General features: G+C 35.7%; 1 protein-coding gene and 1 non-coding gene across 5 annotated transcripts in view; one reads left to right on the top strand and one right to left on the bottom strand.

Moving 5' to 3' along the window:
• LOC106868700 (peroxisomal membrane protein PMP34) overlaps nucleotides 1-4,883 on the bottom strand; it is a 121,389-nt gene extending 116,506 nt beyond the window's left edge. For all 3 annotated transcript variants that reach the window (XM_052973854.1, XM_014914086.2, XM_014914085.2), the window contains exons 1-2: nucleotides 4,711-4,883; nucleotides 1,161-1,221 (exon numbers count right to left, since the gene is read on the bottom strand). In XM_052973854.1, coding sequence (XP_052829814.1) covers nucleotides 1,161-1,221; nucleotides 4,711-4,773 — 124 coding nt within the window. In that variant the 5' untranslated portion in view covers nucleotides 4,774-4,883. The remainder of the gene's footprint in view (nucleotides 1-1,160; nucleotides 1,222-4,710) is intronic.
• LOC106868701 (uncharacterized) lies at nucleotides 3,336-15,682 on the top strand. 2 transcript variants are annotated; one of them, XR_008265778.1, is made up of 3 exons: nucleotides 3,336-3,655; nucleotides 5,180-7,420; nucleotides 13,342-15,682. It is a non-coding gene; the product is annotated as an uncharacterized LOC106868701 (transcript). The 2 variants fall into 2 exon arrangements; XR_008265779.1 differs by lacking the exon at nucleotides 3,336-3,655 and having other exon boundaries at nucleotides 4,866-7,420.
• Nucleotides 15,683-18,345: the final 2,663 nt, after the last annotated feature.

Here is an 18,345-nt window from a genome sequence, read left to right as displayed (position 1 = left end):
AAACTTCATTGCATGAGATTGATACCATGAAATTCCTCGAATTGAGCTCTATCATTTAATCTTAATTAAAATATAGTCTGTTTTTAAAATAAAAAAGGTAATTATACTTAAATCCAACTTTTTGCCATATATTTTTTTTCATATTTTATCTCACACCTTTTTTGATACAAATTTTTATTGCATGAGACCAAAACTATGAAATTCTTCATGCTTTCATCTATCATCGAAGCTAAGATAAATATATTTTGCTTTTAAAATAAAAAAGTTATTTAGATCTAAACTTGATTGGTGGCATTACTTACTCTCCTTTAACATTGCTACAAATTTTGATGTAAACTTTTTTCTACTGGATCAAATCTCAGTTTTGTTATGCCAAAATGTAGCTAGGGACCAGTCCTTTTCAAAAATGTTAACAATTTTTCAATTTGGTTAAGAACTGAATTAGACACAAGCTCTGAAAGATGCTGCATGTGAGTAAACTGTGGAAACACTTGTATGTATGTGTGTGTGTAAGTGTACACACACACACACAGAATTTAGTTAGAGGTTATGTTAGCCTCATGAAGAGATGGTGTCATCCAATGAAATACTAGTTCAATATCTAATATTTTGGGGGCAATTGATTTCCTTAAAATAGGTGTGTATATAAACTGTAGTTTATATACATATAAAGGAACAAGAATAAGAACATGGAGATTGTGAAGTTAATAAGAGTTTATTATCAGCAACAAATTGATCATTATCCCTTACAGCTGTTTCAATTATACACAGTGAAATTAATTAAATTCATATTTCTAAGCATAATCTCTTCAGTGGGAAACAAATATACCCTTAGATGTTTTGTATGTTTGTTTGTAGATCTATCACAGCAGACTGTCTGCTTCACAATCTTTATTTTCTTATCCTTCTTTTTCCTGTGTATGTATGTATGTATGTATGTATGTATGTATGTATGTATGTATGTAAGTATGTATGTATGTGTGTGTGTATATGTGTGTGTGTGTGTGTGAGTGAGAGAGAGAGAGAGAGAAAGTGTGCATGTGTACACTTGCAGGCATGCATATATGTATGTAAAGTGTATATTTATATGAAATAGATTCAATATGTCTTCATCATAAAACATTAACATAAATAACAGTCAACAAACGAATATTTCTTACCTTGAATTTGTGTTCTTGCAGTTTCAAGAGGATAACAAATGGCTAATGATATAACACCACCCTGTTGAAATAAAAATACAGTTGAATAGACATACCACACAATGCCGTAGAGGTATAAACAAACCTACACACACTCTCTCTCACACACACATACACATATACACAAATAAGTATATAGGCAGAAAGAGTGCAGTTAGATGCTGCTGCTCATGTGCATATAAGTACTCAATATCCATCCAGAAAGAGTGTTTCGGTTTGATGAGAGTTGATACATCTTTATAATGATTTCACACTGATGTTCAAGTACTGAACTTAAACTCATTTTCCTGGGGACAATTAAATGAAGTACCAGTTAAGCAGAGGAACAGTCAGCTATTTCCTCACAATACCTTACTAATTCTGTTCTAATTTTTTCATTCTGAGCCCCTCTACAAACTGTTGTTTAATGACTGCCCCTAAGTTCTATATACTCTGGAAATGTATTAAAGCCCTTTTCGAGGCTACTTTATTTGAATTCTTACTATCGGGTAATTAATTTCATGTTATTACATAACTAACTACACAATTTGGTTATTCATAACCTATTGGGAATTCCTAAAAACAAGATCCTGTGTAAGATAGTTTGGTATTCTCAATAAATGCACAAAAACCGTTTTAAGGACTACATACTTTGTATTGTTATTACTGGATCAGCGAAAAGATTATGAGAATGGAACCAAGGGATAAGCCCTGCTTTCCTGGGAATTACTGGGTACATCAGCTAGTAATATAATAAATGTGAATGTCAGTGTGTCACATTTTTTCAACTTTATTCCTAGAGGCCGTAGCCCAACGTATCATACCATTTTGGAATCAGGCTGAATACTGACCCACAATCCTGAAATTTTGGATTCCCAAATCTTCATAAAAAACCGATGGGGTGGCTTTTAAGCTAGTACATAGATACATACACATACACACACACATATATATATACACACTCATATATTGACATATATGCACACATATCAACATATATATACTTATATATGTAAACAGTAAGAGATTACTCCAAACGTTTAATATATGTGTATATTTATGTGTGTGTGTGCATGCACTCATACATCTTTATACACACACATGAATGTGCATACGTATATTTGCGTGTATGTATATGTGAATGTTTGAACGTGTCTGTGCGTGCCTGTTTGTTTACATTTTCAAGATCGATGAAATCTTTAGAATATGTTATTCTTTAGCTGGAAAAAGGAATTATACTTTGAAAACAAAAGTGTTAAATATTTAATTTCATATATATATTTATATATTTGTGTGTGTGTGTTTGAAACTGGTAAGCTAAATACAATTTACTATCAAAATTTACAGTTTTATTTTGATTAAAATACCAGCTGCTTACAGCAGAACAAGACTTTTGGCGATCTTGCGGTACGAGTCCTAAATATCGGCCTTTTCTGTAAAAAGTGTCTTCGGCGATCTTTACCAAAGATCGGCCTTTTCCGTAACACCCGCACGATCTTCACTACGCTGTTAGGGTTACAGTTAGGGACGGAATTCCCTAACCCAAACCGTAAAACCCTAACCCTAAACCCTTCAAAATAAATTGCGCTCTCTATATGTCTTTCGCTTTTATGACGTCGTTTCCCTGTTTCTCTCCAACACTTTTTACGGAAACGGCCGATCTTTGGTAAAGATCGCCGAAGACACTTTTTACGGAAAAGGCCGACATTTAGGACTCGTACCGTAAGATCGCCAGACTTGGCGATTTTTACTATAGTTAGCCCACATTTACCGGCTCTGGCCGTCACTCACTCTCATTCCGTTTGTTTTATTTATTTATCTATTTATTTTTTACCTCGTGTGACCGATGAGACACAATGCATAAAACATTCTATGTAAGATTATCGGAGAGGTTAGTTGAATGTGAGTGAATTTTCACAAGAGTAGATTATCGGGATTAGGAAAGAGCAATGGGTAGGCAAAATTTTCATTCCTGTTCGCCAATACACTATTATTACTCTTGCTTGTGGGTGATCGATTGGTAATTGATAAAATATCGATAAAAAAGGGAGACAACTGTAGTTGACTGTTGCTGTTAATGATTTCATTAAAAGAAACGTTAATTGTGTTTCGTCTTCCACCTCTTTCCTGAAGTTCCAGATCGATGATGATGTAATTTTTACCTTTGCTGCTTAAAATAATTGTAAAAATGTCCGTAACTTACTGTTCACCTGATGTTATTCACCGATTTATCATTATCTTTCTAAAACTACATAAATGTTATACATCAATCCTTCTTGCGAGGTTCGTTCGCTTAAGAACTCTTTCCCTTTTCATATACTCCCACAAAATTCTTGTCCCCAACTCTTCAAACTCCGTACATTAATCTCCAACCAATTTATGAATAAGAATTCTTTCCTTCTTAAACACAACAGGTGAGAAAAAAGCGAGAACAGATACAAAAGTTGTTTTCATAAACCAGTCATAAAGGAGTGAAGGTTGGTTTAGACTAAATCTATATTTATTGAGAAAGGGAATGGAAAATCAGAAGAAAAAATGATTTCATTAATAAAATACATATGATAAAAAAAATTTCTAATATTGTAAAATTAATTTTACAAACAAGAAAAACAAATTTTAAAAGCAAAGCGCAAGATAATTAAACTAAACAAATCTTACAATATTAGAAATAATCTTTAAATGAATTATTTTAAAAATAGCTTGTTGAAAATTGTTATGATTTTGTATAAACATTGTTATGTTAGATTTTGTGTGTGTGTTTATGTTATATTGAAGGATTACACAATACATTTGATGGAGTACAAAATCATTCTTTAACGAAAATAATTTTAATAGTGACTTCGAAATTTCGGCCATCTCTCTCTCTCTCTCTCTCTCTCTCTCTCTCTCTCTCGCACACACACCAGTATCTGTCAGTTGCCCTAGTGTTAATTTGTAGACGGTAATGTTTTGAAAGATGGTTAATCATCAATTCTTGTACTTCAATCCTCGTTTATTCCATAACAATTCCAGTTTTGAAATCAAGATTTCTGTTTTCCTCCAGATCCAGTTTAGTTTCAAACAACAGTGCTGTCTTTTTTGTGCTTAATATAGATCAGACCCGTTTTCATTTTATTTTCATTTCGATAAACAATATTTCATGCCTAATTAAAGACCAGAGTTTCACCGTAATATGGTGAGGAAATCTGAGAAATTAGTTTCCATAAAAGATATTAAGTAATAAATAGAATATGTTATGGAAACAACAAAAGAAATGCATGATACGTTGTGAAAACAAATCAAGACTAAGATTTTCAATCGAGTCGCAATGTCACAAGAAAACCACGCAAGAAAGAAGACAGTTGCAATTATCAGGCATAAAATTATGTGACTTTAGGGATTGGCTATGTTAGTACGGATCGACAAAAAACAATGTTGAAAATTAACACTGTAATGACTATCCTCATAAAAATAAACATTAATGAAGGGCTGAAAGAGAGAGAGAGAGAGATAGAGAGCAAATAAAATTGCATAACAGACGTTTCATACATACGGTAGCCCCAGCTATAGCATACACCAAGCTTCTGTAGGACAGTATTTCATTTAGGAACGACATTTAAAGAAAACAAAAATTCTGAATCCTTTCGTCAATAAGCTGTTAACTTATTTGAGACTTGGAATTAAACAAGGAAAGAAAAAATAACAAACAAACAAACAAAAACCTGAGTGCACTCACTGATTGACGTCAGTTAGCTCCCTTTATTTTCCACAGAAAAGAAGCTGCAGGAGTTTATTTAATTAGATCAGAAAAAGGTATAAAACTGATATTATTCTTAAGTTGGTCATAAAACTAGAAACATAATAATTTAATACTTCTTATATCAAACTGTTTCTATTGTGTAACTTGAAATATATTTCCTTTGAAGGGTTAAAAATAGATTTATTGACTTGTTGCTCTCTGCAAGATTTAATATCTTCAGTACCACCATCATCATCATCATCTTTTCTTTATTAACCACTAGGTAAAGACCCCCCTATGGTCATGAATGACCATAGGATTGCACACACAAGTCCAAGCAAGATTGTTTGTGGAAGACCAGCAGTTGCCCATGCATACCAACCTCCCCACTTCATTGCACTGATGTTATCCATGGGAAACGCAAAGGCCGATACAGCTTGGCACTCTGTGATGTCACAACTCATTTCAGTAGATGAGTGAACTGGAGCAACATAAAATAAAGTGTCTTGCTCAGTTCAGGAATTGAACTCACTACCTCATGATTGTGAGCTTGATGCTCTAACCACTGAGGGTTCATATAAAAAGACTGGAGACGGCACATGATAGTATGATACAAACAGTGTGGTACTGAAACGTCTAAATAAAAAATAACGAAGATTCTAACAGTTAAAATCTCCAAAAGAGGGAAACTTCCAAGAGCTGCTCGTGGAAACCCCACAAAAACCATGATCACTCTGACCTTAGGGCAAGTGTCCTCTCCTCTTCATCAACCCTTGATCGAGAATTGTGGCATGCCATCGAGGTAGGCACTGAAGTCCATCTTGCATTCCGGGATGCCATTTGTCCCAAACAGTTGGGTGAAGTGCTGCTGAAATGCCGCACACATCAGCTTGGGCTTGAGTACCATCTGCCCATTTTATTCCACCAAAGATCGAATTGTGGCTTCGTTGTCACATGTCTCTGCCATTCGGGCTCATTGAGTGGCTTTCATTCCCTCTTGTCTTAAACAATGCAACCTTCATGTTTCGCTTTGAAGAATTGGTTCAGAGTCAATCTCACAGCCAGTATGTTGGTTGCAATGGACTTATTCTTTGTAAGCCTAGTATTTATTCTATCGGTCTCTTTTGTTGAACTGCTAAATTACAGGGATGTAAACACACCAAAGCATCTTTTTATATTTATATATTTATTTTTTTATATATTCTCTTATATTCCATTTGTTATTTGCTTATACACACAAGAGTGTGAAAGACTAAGGGAATAAACCCCCTACAGAAAATCAGGAGTGTCTTTAAGGCAGTTGGTGGGGAGGACTGAGCCAAACCATCTGGTAGCCCCTAGAATGGAAACAAAACTTCCCTCCGCCGGATCTCCAGATGGCGGATAGGTGAAAAGCCTCCAGATATAAAAGTTAGCAATGAATATAAAAATGAACAGTCCTGAACCAAACATACTTAGAAGAGTAAACCTCAATGATAAAGAATCCCAGCTTTCAGTTGCAGGGGCTGATGTGCGGTGGATGCAAGCTTCAACAAAATGATTCATTAGATCCACACAATTTCTGCCTCGCCAAAGGAAATCCTGTCTCTACAAATGAAGGAATGCAATCTACAGGAGGAGTATGTGACTTCTGTCAGTATCAAGCTATTGAAAAACCAAAATAACAAAGGGTGGGTGTGCTTTCATGTTTTACATCATTAGATATATACCCTTGTATTTTCCTCATGCAAAAACTAAACGAATAACTTTTATTTATTCTACCACGTTGCTCAAGCACGGTGTTGGCTGTTATAGCTAAAACAAACGAAAGCATATAAAAAAAAATGACAAACAAAATAATCAACTACGCGCGAAAAAAAAAATATACGCCAAGCGCCCAAGAGACCGCAGTCTCGCCAAAAGTAAATAAATAATCAAAAGTGAAATCGACAGGTTTATTAATAACAGTAATTAAAATCGGCTTCTACTTGTTGACTTGACGTACACATAAATGACGAAGGTAAAGAGGGTTAGCGTTAGGGTTACACCGGAAACAGGTGGTGTGCGTATTCTTTACCTCCACTCACATAAACATTCTCTGTTAATTGAAATCTCCCTCTTAGTTGGCAAAAGAAAATGCATGACCAATTTTTGTTTCATCTCTTCAAATAACAGAAATTTCAATGAACTGCGAATATTTTGCCTACCGGTTTTCAATGCATCATGACTTAACACAAATTTAATGGTTAACGTATATTGATCGAACACCGTTAGTAAAAAATATCTATTTCCCGCCAATATTCTAATTTAAGTTGATAGTTGTTTTCCCCACTTTTAATCATCGAAAATGGTACGCCGTAAAAGTATTCCCAGGAATCGCACATATTCTTCCAGTGGTTCAACATCGCCATTTGATGAATTTGACTCCAGTCAACCAACTCGTAGACAATCTACACACAATCGATCTAGGAAGTCATCTAAAAAAAGACGATCTCAGAAAACATTAAGAACCCAAAGGGCTCTTTTAGAAATCCGGAAATACCAGGTTAGTTTATGAATTTATTTCAAAACATTGATTAAAGACTACATTTCTCTTTGGTATATCGACCACCTCACACAGCAAAGGGTCTACTCGGAGTTACTTTATTAATCCCTTTCTTAAAATAAGAGTCCGGCATAGACTATCACCAGTTGCCTCTTAGTCCAGATTTTATTCTGTTCTGTAGCATGGTAACCCATTTCTGTCTGTCTGTTTTTCAGGAAATAGATTTCATTGTAACAACATTTTTATCGCAGATGTAAACAAACAAGCAAAAGGAAAGCGAAAAAGAAAATATCTTGGCATTATGTCTGCGAATAAACTTGAGTATGACTGCTAAGTATACTTTAGTAGGACTATCAGTTAGGAAAAATGAAACCTAAAAAGAAATATCACTGACATTGTTAATGAAAACTTTTTCTCTGAGATTTTGACCATATTTCGGCAATCTAAGGCCGGATGCCTGACAAACACCCTCTTTTATTCCTTCATATTGCTAGATGTCTCCTGTCTCTGTTATTACATTTGTTAAAACTGAGAATTTGTGCTGAGTCAAGAAGTTGTGAACTGGAGCATAACAACGATGGCTTTCCTTGACTTATTTTCGGTGGAGGAGGTCTAAAAGCAGTTCCTTGGTTGATTATATCAACTTCCTGAACAAACTTATAACGAATCCTATTAAGTAACATATCCCATTGTACAAGCTTTCCTAAATATTCTTTCCTATATGTACCAACGTCGCAACAATACTGCCATATATTGTATAATCTGCGTGGTACCACCTATTTCATAGTACTCCTCATTCTTAAACAACTCTGTAAAGATTGAATTTTCTCCAGAGTTGTACCGTCATTTCCTCGGAAGTCTGTTCTGAAACAAGAAAGCTAGCTATCAGAGCCCATTCTGACATTGCGATCTTTCGTTTCTTGTACGTATAATGGAACTACTACAAAGTGAAATGAAAACTATTGCCGGATCATTAAACGGTAAACCACAGTCTTCTTTATGAGACAACATTGCAGTATTTTATATGAGCACAACTAAAGGGCCATGAAGTTTCATCTAAAGCAGTGGTTCTCAACTAAGGTGCACATGGTCCCTTGAGGGTCCATTAGGTTTTTAATGGGGATCCACGCAACAAAATGGTAAATTGGGTATCCACAAACAATATTTTAAGGGCCCATGTAAAGATTTTGCTCCAGATGGCACGTATAATGCATCACCCAAACGTGGTCCGGTGGTACGTAAAAGCCATCCGAACGTGGTTGATGCCAGTGTCCCCTGACTGGCTCCCTATGACGGTGGCACGTAAAAAGCACCATCTAAACGTGGGCGATTCCAGGACCGCCTGACTGGCCCCCGTGCCGGTGGCACGTAAAAAGCACCCGCTACACTTACGGAGTGGTTGGCGTTAGGAAGGGCATCCAGCTGTAGAAACATTGCCTGTTCAGATTGGAGCCTGGTGCAGCCGCTGGCTCTCCAGACCTCAGTCAAACCGTCCAACCCACGCCAGCATGGAAAACGGACATTAAACGATGATGATGATGATGATACTGTATATATTGGTATGTATGAAACCCCCCCTCTAAACAGTGAGATTTCTTTCTCTAACACTTTACATAGTTCAACCTACACAAATTAATGTGTGAAGAACAAAATAGGAATTCGAAGGAAGCTTCTATAAAGCTAGTTTTTAAACATCAAGTGGCTATAGGGGTCCACCAGAATAAAATAGTAATCAAAGGAGTTCATTGGTCAAAAATGGTTGAGAACACTTGATCTCAAGTAAATATTGTGCTATATATATAGAACTGAGACAATCTTTTCTTTATTCACAAGGGTTTTACGTGGCGACATTTCCACAAATCTTAAGTTTTCATACAGTTTCTCAAATACATCAAATATTACTAAGATTCCTTTCTCTTGTAGGCACAAGGCGTGAAATTTGGGGGCTGGAGGGTGGTTAGTCTATTAAATCGATCACAGTGCTTGACTGGTACTTATTTTAGTGGCCCCAAATGGATGAAAGGCAGAGTCGATCTCGTGCCAACTCGCTGCCTTTGTAATCCCTAATATTAATAATTATTGTTTTCGTTTTCATTCATTTCACTGCTTTTCATTTTGTTGTTTGCTATTTTATGTACAAACAAGGAAAGATCGCCCTTGTCTCTGTTTTTATTAAAGTAGAGTTTCGCCTTTTAAAAGACGCATGAGAAACCTTTTGAAGTAATTCATGGTACTACTAAAGCAGCGCGGACCCGAACGCGCAGTCGCGCGTCCGCGCTAGCTAGTCTTGAGTGGTCGATCCTAACCCTAACCCTAAACACGTATTCATTTGCACACGCGGGTTAGGGTTAGGATCGACCACTCAAGACTAGCTAGCGCGGACGCGCGACTGCGCGTTCGGGTCCGCGCTGCTTTAGTAGTACCTAATTCATCAGGATATCTTGTGTAATGATGCTATAATTTGTATAACACAATTATCTCGTTCTTCGATTTCTCCCTGCAAATAAAACAGCCAGAAACCTGTTTTTCTTCTTGTCCATTCAGAGTGATAATTAAGATTCCAAATATTACCTATCCTCGGCCCTAACGTGCGATTTTCGAACTCCTGGAACTAAGTCTGCCATCACTCCCCACAGGAATCATTTTAAGATTGATATTTGTCTCACAACACTTGAGAAGCGTCTTTTCTTGCTAACAAATTTCTCTCTTTCACTGAATATCAATCTGAAATCTAAACAAGGAAATCTTTTGACAAAATATTGAATCGTTTCAAAAAGTAGTTTATTTGAGAGAAATTGTAGTTCAAGGGAGCTAACTTTTACTGTTCCAAGTCGAAGAAAGTTTAATAACATCCTACCAAAAAAATACTTCTCGCTTTCATTTTTCGTCCTGTTCCCTTAATTACGGATGGGTTTTATTTTTGTGAGTTTTATGTTTGCAGTATTCTTGGTCAGTCTATGTATTATCTGCGTGGTAGTACTCCCAGTTGAGAATCTGTTTGTTATTTAAAAAAAAAAAAAAAGGTAAAACGGGACTAGATGTTCGGAATGCTTGAAATAGCATTCAGATCTTCTATATATTACACATTCAATATATATCGTTATCATTTGACGTCCGCTTTCTATGCTGGCATGGGTTAGATGGTTCGACTAGAACTGGTAAGCCAGAGAGCTGCACCAGGTTCCAGTCTGATTTGGCATGGATTCTACGGCAAGATGCCCTTCCTAATGCCAACCACTCCAAGAGTGTAATGGGTGCTTTTTACGTGCCACCGGTACTAGTACCATTTACATGACACTGGCAACGGCCATGACTATAATCTCACTTGGCTTAACTAATCTTTTTAAGCACCACATATCGCCAAGGGTCTCAGTCACTTGCCATTGACTCTGTGAGGCCCAACATTCGAAGATCATGCTATTGGCAACGGTCATAATTATGATTTCATGGGTGCCAATCATGTGACACTGGCAACAGCCACGGCTTGACAAGTCTTCTCCAACACAGTATATCGCTAAAGGTCCCAGTCACTTGTCATCAACTCTGTTAGGGCCAACATTTGAAGATCATGCTTCAACACCTTGTCCCATAGCTTCCTGGGTCTACCTCTTCCACAAGTTCTCTCCACAGCTTGAGGTCAGCACTTCTTTACACAGCTTTACATAGCAGCACATTTGTTTCTTTTGCACACCACATCTGATGCTTCTTATGCCCAGTTTTTCTCTCAAGACACACTCTGTTGTACATGCACAGACATTGCACATCCAGCACAGCATACTGACTTTATTTCTTTCAAACCTTCGTATCTCCTCTGTGGTCACAGCCCATGTTTCACTGTTGTGGAGCATGGCTGTTTGTACACAGACATCATATATTTATAATATAAGTAAAGTCAGGAGATATATTTATTTCACCAGTTGATATCCATAGGATGACTGTTTTGCTACCAACATCATGCAAAAATAAATTAATTTTAATGTATAATGAATTAGTTTGCGTGTCTACACAAGTGTGTATGCTATAAATTGCATAGTACTGCTCCAGTTGAAAAATTAATGTAACCATGATAGTCTGTTGATCTGAGCCTTTTATATCTGCATTCGTTTGTTAAAATGTTCAGTGGTACTCTGCAATTTATAGCATACACACTTGTGTAGACATGTAAAGTAATTTATCGTACACTAAAATAAATCATTTTTGCATGAGGTTCGCTGTGAATCGGTTGTCATCCTATGGACATCAACTGGTAAAATAAATACATTCATCTCATACCTCCTGACTTTATATTCTATATATACATACATACACACACACACACACACATATATATATAAATTTTATCTCAGTTTAAAAAAACCTTTGACAATGTAAATATGTTAATAGTTACCATGGATAGCAAAAATTACACAAAACACCAGGATATCACACCCGTTTTATAGGTAGAGATACCAAGTTGAAGTGATGCATTTTGAGTTGATATGAATAATAACAATAAATGGAGCAAAACGCATATAAATAAAAGTTCCTTTAATTCCTACGCATGTTTCAAAATATATGTGTGCTCTACTCCAAAGAAGTAAGAGCTGCTGGAATTGCACATATATTCATCGTCAGGGAATCAAAATATAAAAGCAAGACAAATGCGAAATGATGAGGTTATAATATTACATGGCCAAGTAAGTGACCGTTAGAAGTAAGAATGCTTGTTTACATAGAGTTATAAAGGAAGGGGGCTGTAAACGTTTAAACATGGAGAAGGATCTGTGATGATCTGGGTGGGGGTGCTATATCTTGGAAATCTGCCAGCCCAATGGTTTCCCTTCATAGCAGAATTAATAGTCAAGGCTATTTAAGCATTTTATCTGATCAAATTCATCCTATGGTTGCAGAACTGTTTCCAGAGGGAAACGCAATCTTTCAGGATGATAATGCACCAATTCACACAGCTAAAGTTGTTACTGAATGGCACAAGGAACATTCTAATGAAGTTGAACATCTTATCTGGCCACCACAGTCCCCGGATCTCAATATTATTGCACATTTGTGGTGCATTTTAGAAAAACAAGTAAGGAGTCGACATCCTCCACCATCATCACTACAAGAACTGGAGACTGTTTTAGCTGAAAAATAGACGAAAATTGCTTTGGAAACAATTCAAATTTTGTATGAGTCCATAACTCGTAGAATTCAAACTGTAATTACTGCCAAAGTCAGTCCTACCCCATATTAAAATACATTTGTTTGAAATTTTAAGTGTTTCCATTATTTTGTCCAACCCATGTATGTATCTATCTATCTATCTATCTATTGTCTTTCCTCTAGTTTCAGCTCAGAGCTGTGGCCATGCTGATGCGCCGCTATATATATATATATACACACACACACACACACACTCCTCAAGAAACATTCTTCGCTCATTGGATTTACTGGATTTCAACTGCACAAGGCTTTGCATTACACTTTTATGTAATTTGTTTATTATGTGGTTTGTAACCAGGTCCACCTAAAGGAGCTTTTTCGTGATTACCAAGGGATTATATAAATCTGTATATTGAACATTAAATTTATACACACACACACACACACACACACACACACACACACATACATATATATATATATAGTAGAAATATAAAAGGACCAAAAATACTAGAGAATAAGTATACACCGCATGACAAAATTCCACTCTGTCAGAAATTTGGAAATGACATGCTGTACTGCTTGTTGTTTCCAAATATTTATCAGTAGATTCATTCTTATCATTTAATATTCCCTTCCCTGTTGGCATGGTTTGGACTGGGGATTGGGATTTGTGAATTTCTTGCCTATCGTTTTCATTGTCTTTAAAAGTTTTAAAAACTAATTATTGCTTGCATACTTAATATTGTTTTTTTTTTTCTCTTTTTGTCTTTTCTTTGTAGAAATCTTGCAATCTCTTAATTCAGAAATCACCTTTCATTCGGCTAGTGAGAGAAATTGGCTCCTATTTTACTACAGACCTTCGCTGGCAAAGTATTGCCCTATTGGCATTGCAAGAAGCATCAGAAGCGTATTTAGTGTCTCTCCTCTCAGACTCTTATCTGTGTACTTTACATGCAAAACGAATCACACTTTTTCCAACTGATATAAGACTTACTTTAAAATTAAGAAATTGTTATACATAAATCAAAGAAATTGTGATGCATAGATCAAACTATTTTTCTTGTCATGTTAATACCATTTGTGTAACAAATTTCTTTTGAAAAATATACACATTGCACTAACCATGAAGAAGTAGCAAGAAAAAATTGCTTTGGAAGGGGCCTTTGGGAGTCACTATTTGAGAATTCTAATTTTTAAAAGTAGCCAAATGTGAATGCACAAAACATTTGTTTTAAGCCTCTCTTGGCCATTTTATGTTTTGAGTGTATTTTTCGAAGCTTTTAGCCACAAATGTAAAAAGTAACGTGAGTCTATGGGTTGTGACAAGAAATATCTAACAAAGGAGGGCCTTGAATGAAGTGTTTAATAGTTCTTCTGCATTCATAACAATTTAATTTCTTGGTTTCTAAGTTGATCCTTGACGTTGACCACTTCTAGGTATTCATTCTAATCTTTTGAAACCTGGTATAATTGCTGTTTGTTATTATATGACTTTGTATTGGTGTATGACAACATTTACTTCACATGCAAAATGAAATATTCTTCCTTGAAAGAAAAGTTCACTCATTGCACTCTCTTTGTAAAATTTCATCTTGAAGGAAGTTGGTGACAATTGCTAGTGCTGGACAAAATGTCTGGTAATAATTTGTCTCTTTTTTTCATGACCTTTGATATCCTGGGATCAAATCCTGCTGGAGTCGGCTTGCCATTTTATCTCTGGGACTGATAAGATAAGTATCAGTAGCATATGAGAAGTTGATTCGAGCAAGTGTACTTCCTCTAAATTCCTGGCTACAAGTAAATGGAAAAAGTTTAATTTTTAAAAATTTTGTTACTATATTATTTTCGTAAATATTTTATATTTTTAATCTTAAAAAATGGGAAAATATTTTCTGTATATTTTTATATCCTTACATGCTAAAAGATAATTCCATGTGCAACTTTGATAATTGGATTTAATCAGTGTATCTTGTCCTTTTTATTTTTTAAATAACATTTCTCAGCTTAGAAACATGAAAAAACATGAATATGAATTGTGTGTAGCCATGTTTATATATAATTTTTACTGTATTCCAAACATTAGCTATATTTTCTTCAATATTTAAGGAAAGAAATTGATTATTTCAACAGTTTGTGTTCAATATGGAAATGTCTATTAATTAGCATTATTTCATTGTAAATATTTATAGATTATCATATTTTAATACTTTTGTTGATGTTATTTAATTAGTTCTAATTTTCAGCCAAACCTATAAATATCTGCTGATTATTTTTCTAGTTGGATTTTACTTGTAAATGTAATGTCTTATAAATGTGAAAAGGATGTTTGTCCTCATATTGTGAATCATCTTTTAAAGCAGCTTTGAAAATAAATTGAACTCAATACATATGACTTGATAGAACGTTTTAAATTTTGATAGTTCAAAATGTGCAGCTCAAATGAGTTGATGTTTACAGTTTGTACTGAATGACTATTAATCCTTTATATTTTTGTGGAAGTGATTTCTTTTAAATACAGAAAAAACGGATGGTTATATAGGTTTATGTTTACAGCTGATACTAACAATGTTTCTGCTAATTAAGTGAGCCTATCTACCTTTGTGTCTTTGAGGGGTCAGATGAAACCACGCTTGCTAAAGCATGCTGATGAGTTGAAAGGGTTCAAGATTCTGTTGACAGTGCTCAGTCTTGTTTTGCCTTGAAAATTTCTTTTTATTTCTTGATCTATCAACTGTTTGAATATTTTGAACTTGTCTTGAAGAAATATATTTACCTGTATGTTTTGTAAGCGACATGGAAAGAAAAAAACTTCTTGAGTTTTCTCTTATTGAGAATCTCATCATTGTAAGTGAAAATTTCAAATTTTATTTTTATTTATTCATTGCATTCAGGTAATTCCATGATAATCATCTGCAAACCATTGATGCCTTGAGATTTTGTAAGCTTGATCCACTGCACCATTTGTGTTCTCCTTTTGAGAATAATAGCAGACAATGTTATTGATATCCAAAAAAGGCTTTTCATTGAATGTAGACCAAAAAAGTTGATCCAATGCTTTCACTCTTGTCCTATATTCATATTTTCTCATTCAGAAAGTAAAATCTTTTTTTGTTTTGGTCATTAATTACTTAATTAACTGATTAATATTCTCAATTTAAAATTGTCTCCTGTTTGGTTGAAAATCGAGTGTGATTAATAGAAAGTATATGTAGCAGAGTAAGATAAGTGCGCAGCTCTCCAGATGATGGCCATCACTGATTAGATATACAAGTCTGTGATGAATATTGATGTGCTCAAGAGGAAATCCATCCAACATGTGTTAGCATGGAAAAAAATCATCATCATCATTTAGCATCCATTTTCCATACTGTCATGGTTAGGACGGTTTGACAAAAACTGACAAGTCAGAGGACTGCACTGTGCTGTCTGTTTTGGTGTGATTTTTATGGTTGTTTGCCCTTCTTAATGCCAACCACTTTACAGAGTGTTCTGGGTGCTTTTCATGTGGCATCAGTAGCAGTGAAGTTACCAAATAACTTGCAGGACAAGACACCTCGACTGGGGCAGGGAGGGGATGAGTAGTACTGAGGGACAGAAAAGGGGTCTTGCATTAGAAGAGAAACATGGCTACCTCAGATGAAGAAGAAAGAGAGGAGAGACAAAGACGGTGAGGATGTGACAAAGAGCGGACACAGCCCATGTTTCACTGCCATGTAGCATAGCTGTCCATCCACAGGAAATATACAATCTGCTCTTTACTCTGAAAGAGAGAGGCCCTTTGTTACCAACAGAGGTAATAGCTCTCTGAACTTGCCCCACTGGTTCTTATTCTAGTGACTACACTTTCAGAGCATCCTCTTCCACTACTAACTTGGTCACTTTATTATCATCATCGTTTAAAGTCCGCCTTCCATGCTAGCATGAGTTGGACGATTTGACTGAGGACTGGCGAACCAGATGGCTGCACCGGGCTCCAATCTGATTTGGAAGAGTTTCTACAGCTGGATGCCCATCCTAACGCCAGCCACTCTGAGAGTGTAGTGGGGGCTTTTACGTGTCACCGGCACGAGGACCAGTCAGGTGGTACTGGCAATGACCACGCTCAAATGGTGTTTTTTACGTGCCACCTGCACAAGAGTCAGTCCAGCGGCACTGGCAACGACCTCACTCGAATGTTTTGTTCACGTGCCAGTAAGGCGACGCTGGTAACGATCACGCTCAAATGGTGCTTTTTACATGCCACTGTAACTCTGGCGGAGATTCAGCTATATGAACAAGGTCATTGGCATGGAGGAACTCTCAAAGGTATTTAATCTTAGATTCCTCTGTTATGGCCTGGAAGTCTATGATAAATGAGAAGTCGCTAAGAACTGATCCTTGGTGAACTCCTACCTGCACACTAAATTCATTGACTTCCATCTTAGTGACAGCCTCTCTCTAATTGACTTGAATGAGTCTCACTTACCCCTAGCTTCTGCATCAGAACAAAAAATTTATATTCAACCAGGTGAACCCTGATTAAACAGAATTGAAGACATTCCAGTTATGACCATCCATTAAAAAAAAAATTTTTTTATTTATTTTTTTTTGATAGGTGTAGGGAGTCTAGGAATATATCCCCTTTTTCTTTTAAACTGTAAGAAATATTTTGCTGCAACCAAAGTTATTTCCTAGTAATTTTTGAGGATTATTGAACTTTTTATTATATAAATGTACAAATTTCACTCCGTGTTTCCTTTCCTTTTATGTAAACTGTTGCCAAATTTAGCCCGAACATCCTGTATGTTGAGTGGTACATTTTTCAACATGGAGATCCTTGTTTCCTAGCGAAATTGAAATCCATTTGGTTTACATGATCACTTAAGCAATTGGTGATCACTTGGTTAGGTAATCACTCTAGGCAAGTGGACTCCAAGATCCTCGATTCCTCTTTATTGCTTATTACGCTTTGAAAATATTTTTTCGTAGAGGTATATATGTAGTTGATAATAGTACAGAAAAATCAAGGAAAACATCAATAAATTCCTAAGGAAACTAATAATAATCTACGTCAGCGAAAATCAGTTCTGTGGGATTGATATTTTCCACAACAAACAATCATAAATTTTCAAAATGGAATTAGCTTGTGCGCTGCAAGAAGGAAATTTTTTAAGTATTGGGCAAAGTCATTCGCCCGATGTATGGCCGCTCTCTATAGAGTTAGGGGTATCTTTACATACCCAGAGTTTGTTATCAAAGCTAATAAGTGATTTCCTCGCTTCCAATATTACATTTATTTCCTTCATGTTCAATTGTGTGTGATTTTTGGCATATATTAGGATCGTAGGGTTAATTGAGGAGTATTAGTCTACTATGTCTATCTGTATGAATTTGTAGTTGCTCTTATTCTGTATGTTGGAGAACCAGTTAATGACTTCATATGTGTTGGACCATAATTCCAGGGTTGTTTTACTTTTTAGCTTAGGGAAGTATTTATCGAGTATTAGTTTGCTTAATTTACATACAAAAATTTAATGTAAGAATTACCACTTTGTTTACATTACCATCACATATGTATCAATTATTTTCGCATCCTAACCGATGCGTCTATTTATATTCGCATTCTGAAGAGATTTACTTAAACCAGTAAATTGAAACGATCGTAAATACTACCCTCATCTCTGCTTCTTCCTTCTTTGTTATCTATTTAATTAAAGACATACCAGCGAAAACCTCGCTGTTATTATATCCATTGTTATATCCATTTTTTGCTTCTCCTCTCTCTCTCTCTCTCTCTCTCTCTC

This window comes from Octopus bimaculoides, chromosome 17 (assembly GCF_001194135.2).
Source record: "Octopus bimaculoides isolate UCB-OBI-ISO-001 chromosome 17, ASM119413v2, whole genome shotgun sequence".
Lineage (NCBI taxonomy): Eukaryota > Metazoa > Mollusca > Cephalopoda > Octopoda > Octopodidae > Octopus > Octopus bimaculoides.
This window is presented reverse-complemented; position numbering and strand designations above follow the sequence as displayed.